The 13984-nt window shown below is 33.8% G+C and overlaps 1 protein-coding gene across 1 annotated transcript in view; it reads right to left on the bottom strand.

Annotated features, from left to right (window-relative positions):
* The window catches only part of LOC115437735 (cadherin-12-like), a 291164-nt gene that overhangs the window by 83966 nt on the left and 193214 nt on the right, over positions 1 to 13984 (bottom strand). The window contains exons 9-10 of the mRNA XM_030161060.1: positions 1766 to 2019; positions 368 to 504 (exon numbers count right to left, since the gene is read on the bottom strand). Of these exons, the coding sequence (XP_030016920.1) occupies positions 368 to 504; positions 1766 to 2019 (391 nt within the window). The remainder of the gene's footprint in view (positions 1 to 367; positions 505 to 1765; positions 2020 to 13984) is intronic.

Here is a 13984-nt window from a genome sequence, read left to right as displayed (position 1 = left end):
AAAACTGACACTGATTATGTAGAGGGCTTCAAAACTCATGTATCAAATATGATACGTTTGGTGTTATAGGGTTAATGTCATTACATTGAATTTTAAAAATCAGTGAGTAAAACTTGGATGATGATTTGTCATTTCTGACCTGTTTGTTTTCTATTCTTCTGTTTTGTTTGTTTATTGTCCCTCTTTCTTCTGTTCTTTCACACACACCCCATACATTTGGCAGGCTGTCATTATAAGACAGTGTTTTAAATAAAGGTTCAAATAAGTCAAATGAAACAAACAGTTATTGTAAAACCCCCTGTCTTCCTGATGGTCTTTTGGTTGGCGTCTGTGGTTTGTTTTGCGCGTCGTTGCCGTGGATACTTACTGACTTTTGTTGCCACCACAGTGATATTGTGCTGAACCACAGCCTCTCTGTCCAGGTATTCATTAGTGGAGATGGTTCCTTCAACGGTGTCGATGTCAAAACAACTGTCAGACTCTGTGTGCCACTCCAGAGAGTACCTGCAGAGAATAAAAACACACAGTTCATAAGAGGGAATAACATATTCCCTGTGTTATCAAAGGACCAAAACGCCCTCAGACAAGAAAAGTACTGACAAATAAACTAAATTGGATACACTGACGGTTTTCATTGCTGGGGCTGTTTTTGCTGTTGACAGTGACAGAAGAGCAACAAATTAGTTCCACATACACTCAGCTGTGCATGAAAACAGGTCTATTTAGTATCTCACTCGTGATTGTCGACACTCTCCCTAAATCCATATTTGTACATTTTTAAGAGCAAAATATTATGATTTACAAGTCAAAAGCTTTAGACAGGTTTAAAAAAAAAAGCACCAAGCGCAAATTCATTATTATCTAATGCCAAATTTATTCGTTCAATATGAGCCTTATAAGTAGAATGATTTTTCCAAAATCTAAACTGATAATTATATAAAATATTAGATCTAAACAAATGTTTTGGTCTATTTAGGTCTATTTAGTGGCTAACTGATGTGATTTATCATTTACATGTTCATCAATTTGATGTTTAATGTGATCTGATTGTTTTTTATATGGAATTTTCTGAAATTAAAAAAAAAAACTAAAAAAAACTAAAAGGAATTCCACAATTTAGGAAAATAGATCTGTAAATGACAACTGATTTACATTTTGGATTTTCTGAAAAAATAAATAAATAAAATAGAAACAAAAAAAACACATAAAAGGAATTGCACAATTTAAGACAATATATGTGTAAATGAGACCTGATTTACATTGTGGATTTTCTGGGGAAAAAAAAAAAAAAAAAACTCCAAGTGCAAATTCATTATTATCTAATGCCAGATTTATTCTATCCATTAGTTCGATATGAGCCTTATAAGTAGAATGATTTTTCCGAAATCCAAACTGATAATTATATAAAATATTAGATTTAACCAAATGTTTAGGTCTATTTAGTGGCTAACTGATGTGATTTATCATTTACATGTTCATCATTTGATGTTTAATGTGATCTGATTGTTTTTTAATTGGATTTTCTGAAGAAAAAAAAAAAAACACATAAAAGGAATTACACAATTTAAGAAAATATACAATGAGAATGGATTCACATTTTGGATTTTCTGGAAAAAAAACAAAACATTAAAGGAATTGCACAATTTAGTAAAACAGATCTGTAAATGAGAACAGATTCACATGTTGGAGACAGGGGCATATTTGCCTAAAACAGGTTCTTGTTCTAATGACATGTGCTGAATATGTGTGGTGAACTTGTGTTTACCTGACAGCGCTGCTGCTGGCGTCCAGGTCATACGCTGTAACCGAGCCAATGATGGTTCCTGGGGGCGTGTCCTCGTACACGTCCATGTAGTAGGACGACTTGGTGAAGACCGGAGGTTCATCCATGTCCAGGACGTTCACCTTCACTGTTGCAGAGTCCTTGAACGGACCCAGGTGGAGGAACCGCGGATCCAGCTGCGCGTTGGACGCCTCGACTTTAAAGGTGTACGACTTCTTGGTCTCATAGTCGAGAGTCTGCGGAAACACAAGAAAGAAGAGAAACAAGGGATTAGAGTTACATGTAAAAAAAAAAAAAAAAAAAGACGACTACGTGAGTACTCACCTAGGATTGACGTTAATGCACTGCATACATGGTTGGTATTACAGCCTCAAAATGCCATAAAACACTACACACAACTACAGTTTTGCACCTATTATGTATATTTATTAAATTATCATATTGATAATATATTGTCTCGTACATACTGTGCAAATCACTGTTCTAATTTTGTGTCTTAATAGAGTGTTTTAATATGTCTATTTGGTATATATGTATTCAGAGCTAAATATGTTTGTAAATTTAAAATTCTACATATGTATTTTTTATTTGTTTTTTGTTGTATTGACATTTGTATTTTTATTTTTCTTCTTTTTTGTTGTATTGATATTGATATTTTTATTTTTCTTCATTTTTTGTTGTATTGATATTTGTATTTGTCTTTTTCTTCTTTTTTTTGTTGTATTGATAATTTATTTCCTGCTAATTTTTATTTTACTTGAATGGACCAACTGTAACACCCAATCATTTCCCAATAACACCAGTAACACCCAGTAATTATGGGATTGATAAAGTATTCTGATTCTGATACATCTATATACACATATCTATACACATAGACATGAAATATATGTGTTTGGTATCATATCATACACGCTGCCTAGCTAAAAAAAAAAAAAAAAAAGCCTTCCATTTGAAATAATTACTGCAGGGATTAATGTGTTTCAGTTGCAAAAAGTAATTTCATTCTATTTGATGAAGTGATGAGAGTTGGTAGAGAGCATAAACATTGGACTGTGCTTCAGTGTTAAGCCCCGGATGTTTTGGTAGAAGCCCCAGATCTGTTTTTTTTTTGTGTTTTTTTGTGTTTTTTTTTTTTTTTTTACATAAGTATATGAGTAAATATATGTCCCCTTGATCATTAGCACCCCCAGCCAAAATCTGAGTGAGAGAGAGAGAGAGAGAGAGAGAGAGAGAGTGAGTGATGGACGCATCAGGGTGAAGGAAGTAAGGGAGTGGGGGGAAGTGATTACCCATCATGCCTAGTGCCTACAGTACAATCTTGCGGGGACAGTGTAGTTCAGGTCCAGGTTCATTTATGTTACGTGTCCAAACATTGCGATCACATGACTACCTGAACCTACCGAAGGATCAGGTTCTATCATGGGTCATATCTGATGACCATGAAAAGATGACAAACTGTATTTTACACCAATTATTGACATGGATTGGTAGGATTAGTGGATCGACAGGTATTAAACAGTTTAGATCAGTAGATGGATTTGGTCTCTGGTGGGTGTTTGGGTCTTTATAGGTTAAAATAAGGATTATGAATGCTAAAATTCCTATGTTATGCAAAATATACTTGTTTACAGTCTTCATAGTAAGATTTTTTTAATTGATAGTATATACAGCAGAGGTCGACAGATATGGGTTTTTCTATGGCTGATGCCGATTTTTTAAAAATTTTGTCAGCCAACGGCCAATATTTTTGAGCCCAATATTTAAGGCCAATTTTTTTAATTTTTTTTTAAAGACATTGACTTTAAAATACAGTTGAAACACTCAGATACTTAAGATTTTTATGCAGCGATATAAATGAAATTAATATACGCACACATAGTACTGTTATAATATTTATTGAACTTCAAGTGCTGCCCACACAGGTGCCTGATCTTATAACATTTTGACTACTGATCAAATATTGGCTTTAAAAAAAGTCATCTTCTACAACATTGATTCACCAGTAAAACCCATGGAGTTGGATCAACGACAGTGGATGGACACACTTGTTTTTACCTTCAGTTAGCAATATGTTTGCTGAAAAAGTAACTTTTTCTTTATTTTTTTTCTGTTTTGATATGATGAACTTTGAATTTCCATGAACATCTACATGATCTGTGAATGAAATATAGATAAATACATGATTTACACCAAAAAAAAAAAAAAAAAAAAGCAAAATACAGAGCATAATATTATTTTTTAAAAATGGTGATAAATCAATTAAGAAAGGCACAAATATAGAAAAATTCATTTGAGAACTGCCACAACAGTAGCACTGGGTCTTTATGGGATAAGGGTGTGGATTATGATAGCAAAGATGGAGAAAACTGAAGAAAAAGTGAGTATTTCAGCAAAGTTTTCAGAACCTGAAGGGGTTTTTTTTGGTCATAAAATGATGCTATTGGTCAGTCTTCACGTTGGTCTGACAGTTTTAGAAATATTTCACCAATTAAAAATGTCAAAAACAGCTTGTGACTACATCTCTTAAGTCCGTTCATTTATTTGGATTATACATCGTTTTTCCAGTTTCCAGAAAAATAACTGTTTTGGGCATAAGAGGTTTCCACCCGACACTGACGATATACAAAGAAATAACAACAATAACATAAAAGTATATATAAACATATCTGTCTATCTATCTATCTATCTATCTATCTATCTATCTATCTATCTATCTATCTATCTATCTATCTATCTATCTATCTATCTATCTATCTATCTATCTATCTATCTATCTATCTATCTATCTATCTATCTATCTTTGCTGATACCAGGCTTGAACAGGCTTTAACTCTGAAAGAATGGGTCACGAAGCATAAGACATCATTTTTTCACATGGGTTGACCCCCGCAGAGTCCACCTATGGGATGTTCTGGAGAAGACTTTACACAGCAAAAATAAATAAATAAATAAAAATAACTCTAGCTCTGCATGAGAAACAAACAGTAACATTGATTGTGACATTGCATAAGCCTGTGTGTTGTAAACAGTGCCAGGGGGGATGCCTCCTGTGATCAAAGCTCCATGTGGGTATATCTGTGGGTGGCAGGAATGTATGACGGGTTTGGTCTTTCATGATCTTTTTCTGATTATTTCTTATTGGTCGTGGACAGGTCTTCTATGGCAGGACTGTAACTAACCTCTGACTCCTACATACTGTCACACACTTGAAATCCCATATGCACAAACACACCTCTTTTCCATTCCATCATTTCAATCCTAATGTCACAGTAACTTGGCTTTTTTTTGTGTTGCATGGCAACCATGAATGTATTTTGATATATTAAATCCTGGCAGTAGAGACTTCAAAGGGCACAATATTTGGTTATTGATGTCCAATCATCTTGATGACTGCACGACTCTTTGATTGATTTAGACACAGAGGAGGGTCAATTTCCATTCTTACCCATGCCTTTCTGTTTGTGAATGCACAGGAGAAAGATGCAGGAGACAGTCACTTTGATATGGAAATGTAGCCGCAAACTGTACCAAGGCACATTCATATACATATCAAACTGGGTTGGTCTCATGCTTCTGGTGCTACTTCACTTTCCTGAGCTTCACTGTGGTTCCCTCAAGTATTTCAAGACCACTGTTACCTAAAGTGGAGGAACTGAAATATTTATATTTGAGTCACTTATTTTTTTCATTTCATCACTTCCCGTAATCCATAAAGACCCAAACATCCACCACTGACCAAAAGCATCCGAATTCAAATGTTTAATTTCTGTTGATTCATTAATCCTATTAATATATTTAAATAATTGGTGTAAAATACAGTTTGTCATCTTTTCATGGTCATCAGAACTTTGCCAAAATGGCATGCCAGTTTTGGGCCAGATTAAAGCCATAATGATTTTGCTATCAGGGAAACCCCTCCATAAATGCATAGCTCAACACAGGAGATGGTCCACCTCAGGCCAAGACTGCAGTCCATCGTCACCTGGATGGAAAAGGACACTCCTCTGAGGACAGCTAGGTCTCCTGTGTCCAGTTTCCCCCACCAGTCATTAGAACTGAAGATGTCTCTTTGAATGAGAGATGAAATGTTTTCAAAAGAGTTGAACCAGTCCAGTTCAACCCAGAAGAACTACCAAGAAGAAATAATAATAATAATAATAATAATAATGATGATGATGATGATGATGATGATGATGATGATGATGATGATGATGATGATGATGATGATGATGATGATGATGATGATGATAATAATAATAATAATAATAATAATAATAATAATAATAATAATAAAGAATTAGAAGAATAACAACCTGGGCAAATGAGAACCTACACAGACTGAATCTTATTTCCATCCATTGACTTGACTTAAGGACAAGTATGTGGAGAAAAAAAACACACAAACCTTAAAAGGCACTCCCCCATGCCCACCCACATGTGTACACATAGTGTGTGGCCTACAGAAGTACACAGATCTCCCTTCCTTTCATCTATTCACTCAATCACCTTGTGGGAAAAGAAGCTGCTGTTGTTTCCCACACAGCCCTTGTCAATCAGGCGTATTGATAACACAAAGGAGACGACCAGCCTGTGTGGAGGTCTGCAGTCTGTACACCTGTGCACAGAGGCCGGACCGGAGCCAAGGCTCAGACACACAGTTTAGCATGGCCCAGAATGGCTCAGTTTGGTTTGATAGAGGAAACTGGAACAGTTCAGTTCTATCTGTCCTGTGAGTGATGTGACTTTATGAAGGCTCAACATGAATACACTGAAAAAAAGACCTGTACAAAAATAAGAAAATTAAACTCATTATTGGGCTAAAATGTCTTATTTCAAGTAAAATTATCTGTCAGTGCAGAAAGAAAATTGCACTTAAGTTTTCTTAAAATAAGAAAAGGTGATCTAAGGATTATAGAATGGTAAAAATCTTCTCTTAAGCAAAAAAATAATTGTTTCAAGGCTTCATAGTGAGATGTTTTTGTTTTTTTTTAATCTATGGTATATACAGTCGAGGTCGACTGATATCATTTTTTTCCAAGGCCAGCGCAGATTTTGCAAAATCTGATCGATATCTACAGCCGATATTTAAGGCAGATTTTTTTTTTTTTTTTTTTAAGCACATTAACCATAAAATAAAATTGAAACAGTCAGATAATTAAGATTTTTATGCAGCAATGTATTTGAATTTATTAACACGTACACATAGTACTGTTTTAACATTTATTGAACTTCAAATGCTGTCCACACAGGTACCTGATTAAATATCTGAGAACATTTTTACTCCTGATCTAATATCGGCTTTCAAAAAACACTTAAAGTCGATGGTCGATGTTGAAAAAAAAATCTATATCGGTCTACCTCTAATATACAGTATATATATATACATATATATATATATATATATATATATATATATATACACATATATATATATATACATATATATATATATATGTATATATATATATATATATATATATATATATATATATACATGTATATATATATATGAAGATCTAGTGCCTCAGTAGATATGTATGGGCAAAACTGCATAAAACAAGTCATTTCTGGAGGGCAAACAGTTCCTTTGTCCGTCATATTCATCGCCAACAACGGAACTTGTTTTCTTACAAATATTGCTTAAATTAGTTGTAATATCTAAGTGGGGTAGATCAAGATGAAACTTCTCGGAGCGGGTCAAATTATCTTCACAAGATTAAGTCTCAAGACACAAATAAATCTAAAAAATGATCCTTCAAGATAAATATTTCAAATTCAAGTCAGTTTATCTAAGTCAGATATTCCTTTTTTTGTATTTCATTACATTGATAATACTAAAGTTACTAAAAAAATAAGTCAAATATATTGTTTGTTTGCATTCAAAGCTGAAAATGGTTTAAAAAAAATTCTAAAAAAGGTCTAAACAGTACACTGGTTTCTCTAACTCTTACTGTTTCATCATCTATGAGAATGTTTGAGTGAACATTACAGAGCAGCCACCAATTAAACTTTAACCTATTACTGAATTAATAATTTTGTCTTAATCTACTATCCATAAGCATCTTTCTGAGTTAATGAATATGAAATATGCTGTACAAATAAAACATCATATTGAAATGAAACTGCGTGTTACACATGGCGATGTCCTTCCTTCTGTCCTCCAGTGATGCTTTTTGTTGTAATGTCCTGAGTAGAGACATGGTGTCCAGTCGGTCGTCCGGACCAGGCTGTGATGTCACAGCTGTAGGACTGTGTACTTTTAGAGCAGCTTATCTAATATGATGATTCTCAAATTGAATTTGGTTTTTCGGGCTGGAAAACAGTTTAACGGCCCTCGGGGAACGCTCCCGAATGTCCCGGCCACTGCAGTATTAATGTGCACGCAGGCATAAAGGAGGGGAAATTATCTATGAATGGCAACATTAACCCTTTCGTGCATAGTGGTCACTACAGTGGACAGTTATGCTACAGCTGTTCTCTTCTATTTTCATGGATTTTGTTGTTTTAGTTCCATATCAGTGAATACAGCGGACGCTTATGCATCATCCCATACACTGCAATTCATACCATTACTGTAACTTTGCTGTTCTTGATAAATGTAATCTGCACTATCTTGTTTGAGTGTGAAAAAAAAAAAAAGGTAATTGTGATTAGACTGTAATTAACTTTTTTTTTCCTTTTTTTTTTTTTTTTTTTAAGTTTTTGGTTTTTTTTGCATATCATCTCCATGAAGTGAGTTAGAGTATGGTAAAATATGAGAAAACATCCGATTAGCAGCATTAAAAATGTTTTTATTTCATAGTTCTCAAACAGTATATCAATAAATTCACGTTTCTTTGCTTCTAAAATGAAATGCATGATGTCCAGCTGAGTGGACATTTTTGTAACTCCATGAAAAATAACTAAATAAAAAAATTTGATCACTTTTTTTTCATGCCTAAAGAGGAATAAAAACACTCAGGAAAAAACAAAAATCTTTATTATGGCTCTCATAATTCATGCATGAAAGGGTTAAGTATTATTAAACTTTTTTTTTCTTTTCAATTTGTTAATATAATATATTTTATCCTTGCGTCTTTGAAAGAGCAGCTGGATATAAACATAGCTTGTAAAAAACAAACAAACCTGTATTTGTGTTTGTACCACTGTCATCTTGACTATATTTGTATTTTTAGTCCGTTCTGTACATTTCTATGTGCGGCCTGTCTCTTCTGTTTCTTTTCTAGCTGGCATATGCACAGGAGTATCCAGATTGTAAAACCCCCACATGGTGAATTTTTGATTAATACTCTTGGGCTGTAAAAATACATTTCATTTGCTCGACATGTTCCATATTCCTCCGTTTTTTTTTTTTTTTTCATGTTTTGCTGGCTTTTTAAATCTTTAACATCCCCTTCTGTTCTGTAGGTTTCTAAATCGCGATCTCATAAAAAAGGCAATACTAGTCATATACTAAAAAATGATCTCTAGAGCAGGAGGGAACATCTGGTGAACGGCAGATTAAGTTTATTACCTCCGCCAAGGAGGTTATGTTTTTGCCAGGGTTTGTTTGTTTGTCTGTCTGTCTGTTTGTTTGTTTGTTTGTTTGTCTGTTTGTTTGTTTGTCTGTCCATTAGTGTGCAACATAACTCAAAAAGTTATGGACAGATTTGGATGAAATTTTCAGGGTTTGTTGGAAATGGGATAAGGAAGAAATTACCAAATTTTGGTGGTGATCGGGGGTGGGGGGGCCCACGGGGGGGGGGGGGGGCACTGATCGTTAGTGTGCAACATAACTCAAAAAGTTATGAACAGATTTGGATGAAATTTTCAGGGTTTGTTGGAAATGGGATAAGGAAAAAATTATTAAATTTTGGTGGTGATCGGGGGTGGGGGGGCCCACAGGGGGGGCCACTGATCAGCGGGCCTTGGCGGAGGTCTGCGCTCTCCGAGTGCTTCTAGTTAAGTTTATATTTGAGGAGGATAAAATGTTATTTCATAAGAAAATGCTTTATTTTCTTCTTCATTTTTATTCTACAGACTAGTCCACATAATGTACTGGGATGTTTTTGCTCCAGTTCCATCACTTGTCTAATGTCACCTCTCATGTCATGGATTTAACCCACACATTTGAACTAACGATTCTTTTTTACGGTAAGATAATATTTACTGCCGCGCCAATTAAACACCTTTAAAATGGAATGTCAATCATCACATGTAGCTTATTTAGTCATTCAAACATTGGTGTTTCAAAAGAATGCAAAAAACATAAAAGAGCCGGTCTGTTGAACGACTCTTTTCAGTGAACGGCTCCCTTCAAAGAACCAACAGTCCCATCACTAGTTAACTACTCAATTCTAAGTTGATTTAAATTAAAATCTTCTGCAATATAAATTACTTTGTATAACTTTCAACTTAATACATTGTAGCGTGGATGGAAGTCAGCTCAATGCAGTTTTTCAGTATAGGAAGTACTATTAATTTGGCAAGACATAAAGGTTTATATTGTTCAAGGACACTGGTCAACAATAAATGTATTGTTTCAGTTTTTTGAGCTGATTTAGGATCATTTTGGTGCTGAATCCAAAAATCACATTCATTTTGCTCAATCAGATCAACTTTCTGAACTATGCTACATATTGGCTTTTTAACATTTTTGCTTACATTTATGGGCATTTTCACATCATATGATACAAAATTCTTTCATATTTCTTGCTATAAACGAGTTCTGAAGATTTTACTTTTGCCAATTTATGATTAATGTTTTTTTTAATATTACAGGTGAATGAAATGGCTTCGACTAGAAGATCTGGCAAAAATAAACCTGACATGTTCTGCTACATCTGCGGTGAATACACCATTGTACCTAAAAGGAATCCTGTTAGAAAAGGATTTTTTTTCTCTTAAAACCCATTTTGGGTGAGAACTATATAAAAAAATCAACTGATAAAGTCACAAAAATGTAATCAATTTTGTGAGAAGATCAAATTTTTCCAAATCAAATCAGCAAAAAAACCTGACCTGATTGAGAAAAACAGATGTCATTTTTGGATTTAGCGCTGCAAAATGGTCCGAATTCAGTTGAAAAAACCTAGACAACTTGCAAAACACATTTTTGTGTAACCCAGCGTTATTTGTAGATGAACAGTAAAACCATTGTTCGTCCTATGTCTCTCACTCATGGTGCAGCTCTACAAAAATACAAAAACCAACACAAAAAGGCCAATAAACATTTCCATACACACATTCAGTCCAAATGAACACTAACACCACAACCCCGCTGAACCCCTGCACAGAAAAAGAACACATTTTCAACAGCATGCCCAATACCCATAATGCAATGCACAGATAAAAAGGTGTGGTCAGGACTAAAACTGAGTGATTTAAATCCATTCAACTTAAACTTTTTCATACTTTCAACTATGTCTACAAATTAGTAGAATATACTGAACATTTTATAGTAATATAATAAAACTGAAATCATTTAAGTGCATTGTATTTAAAGCATTTTAGTAAATACAAAGTGCAGGCTTACAGTGTATACGACTAATAACCCAGGTGTCATTTTAATCCGTGTTGGTCAGATTGTGCATTTATACTGTGTATTTGTGCCCAGTCAAACCTAACACCATATGTAGTCCTTTTTAACAGACCCTCCACACGTCTCTGGGTTATAATCTTTCATTGTATCTTGTGTTTATCCGGCTGAACTCATTACCGAAAGGAAATCCTCTCAGACCGACTGCTTGACATATGGTAATTCACCTTAACAGACTGGCTAAGACAGGAAAAAAATAAAATAAAGGAAAACTCAAGCACCCTGAGCTACATGGGAATAATGTGATAGAGCTGATTTTCTCTGCTGGAAACTGGTGACTTTAAAAAAAAAAAAAAAAAAAAACAGCCAAGTTTAAAACCTCTCACGGATCAATAAAATTCACAGTGCGTTTCACTTGGCTGACACATAGACTAGTGAGGTTAAGTGAGGGGAAAAGGAACGGGAAGAGGGTTGATTGGCAGCAAGGGAGCCTCGGAGGATTTAACTGATCGGCGTTTTGCCAGAGACAGTAGAGAGCAACAGGAGAGCGGAAAGGAAAGAGAGGAGAGCCATTTCTATCAGAGCTGCAGTACGACTTCACTTTCATGTTAAAAATAAGACTGAGTCATGCCAACAGCGGCGTTAGCGTGCACATACGGAGTTGAACTCAGTCGGTATGTTACTGTTAAGTGCGAAAAATTTTACTACTTCTGTTGAGACGATAAAGTAGGTTTTAAACTGATGGCCCCGCCCCCCGAAGGGGAAGGTAAGGGGTACTGTTACTGGTTCCATTTGTTTCTTTGTTGGTTTGTTAACACTGTAACAGCAAAAGTACTGGTTCCACTGATACCAAACTGGGTTTCTAGATTGGAAGTGACACAGAATAGATCTCATTACATTTTGGGAAAAGTAGGAAAAGTGCAAATTTTTTATGATTTTTTTAAACATCTTTGTTTGTTGTGCCTGGCACCACTTGTTTTAGTTCAGCAGTTATATACAACCTAAGTTAATCTACGTAGCAAGATAAGATAAGATAAGATAAGATAAGATAACATAACATAACATAACATAACATAACATAACATAACATAACATAACATATACTGTATTGATCCCTCAAATTCAAATGTACAGCATCACAAGACAATGGGCATCAAAAACAATAGAAAAATAAAATATATACATATTTAAAAATATATGAAATGTGTTAAAGTGACAAAAAACATGACAGAAAAAAAAAAAAATAAAAAAAATAATAATAATAATAATAAATAAATAAATAAATAAATAAATAAATAAATAAATAAATAAATTAATTAATTAATTAATGAAGTGTCCAGTAGGTGAATTTGATAAATGTGCAAGTGAGTGACATTGAGAGATGCAAAAGTGTTCAGAGCAGGATGGACTTTTGGCCAAGTCACACTGTTATCCAGTATAATAACATATATATATATATATATATATATATATATATATATATATATATATATATATATATATATATACATATACATATACATATACATATATATATATATATATATATATATATATAGGGTGGGGAAGCAAAATGTACAATATTTTGAGGCAGGGATTGAAAGACAGTGTATGACCAATTAATTTATTGAAAGTCATGAGAATTTATTTGCTACAAGAAAATGTCCATAATAGAAAAAGTTTTTATTCTATGTGTCCTCCTTCTTTCTCAATAACTGCCTTCACACGCTTCCTGAAACTTGTGCAAGTGTTCCTCAAATATTGGGGTGACAACTTCTCCCATTCTTCTTTAATAGTATCTTCCAGACTTTCTGGTAATAGTTTTGCTCATAGTCATTCTCTTCTTTCCATTATAAACAGTCTTTATGGACACTCCAACTATTTTTGAAATCTCCTTTGGTGTGACGAGTGCATTCAGCAAATCACACACTCTTTGACGTTTGCTTTCCTGATTACTCATATGGGCAAAGTTTGTGAAAAGGTATGGATAATAGTGTTAGGTATGATTATGACATCAGTATATGTTTGGGTTCAAAACAACTGACGTAGTGTCTGCTGAGAAAAAACAACTAAATGTTCAGTGTACATTTTGCTTCCCCACCCTGTATATATATATATATATATATATATATATATATATATATATATATATATATATATATATATATATACATACACACACACAAAAAAAGTACAATTACATTTATAAACTATCCTTTAAAACAAAAAAAAGTAAAATGTACAAACATTAATTTTGTGAAATTTCTTCAGGAAAATAAGTGCAGTCTTAATAATGTGATGCCTCAGCTCATCATTTACACACATGCATTACAACTTACAGTTCACAGAAGATCTAAACAGGTGCAGTTTTACCTTTTTCAATGAATTTTGTTATTATTTAATGTATATTATTTTTTCTCTTGTGACATAATGTTTGTGTACCATGTATTTGATGATGAGCAAAATAAAATGAAATAAATTATAAATAATAAAACATTTAGTAACAATTTTAAAAGTCCACTTACTTTTCAACAAACATTTCAGGTTGTTTAATACATTGTTGTCCATACATTTGGATTACTTTTGTTTTCAGACACATTTGTCTTTTTATTCCTATTTAACCACATCAGTATCACCTGTGACCAGGTTCAGTGGTTGTGTACTGAGCCCCAGTTACACTT

Source organism: Sphaeramia orbicularis, chromosome 17 (genome assembly GCF_902148855.1).
Source record: "Sphaeramia orbicularis chromosome 17, fSphaOr1.1, whole genome shotgun sequence".
Classification (NCBI taxonomy): Eukaryota; Metazoa; Chordata; class Actinopteri; order Kurtiformes; family Apogonidae; genus Sphaeramia; species Sphaeramia orbicularis.
The sequence above is the reverse complement of the archived record's forward strand: the minus strand, read 5'-3'. Positions and strand labels throughout refer to the sequence as shown.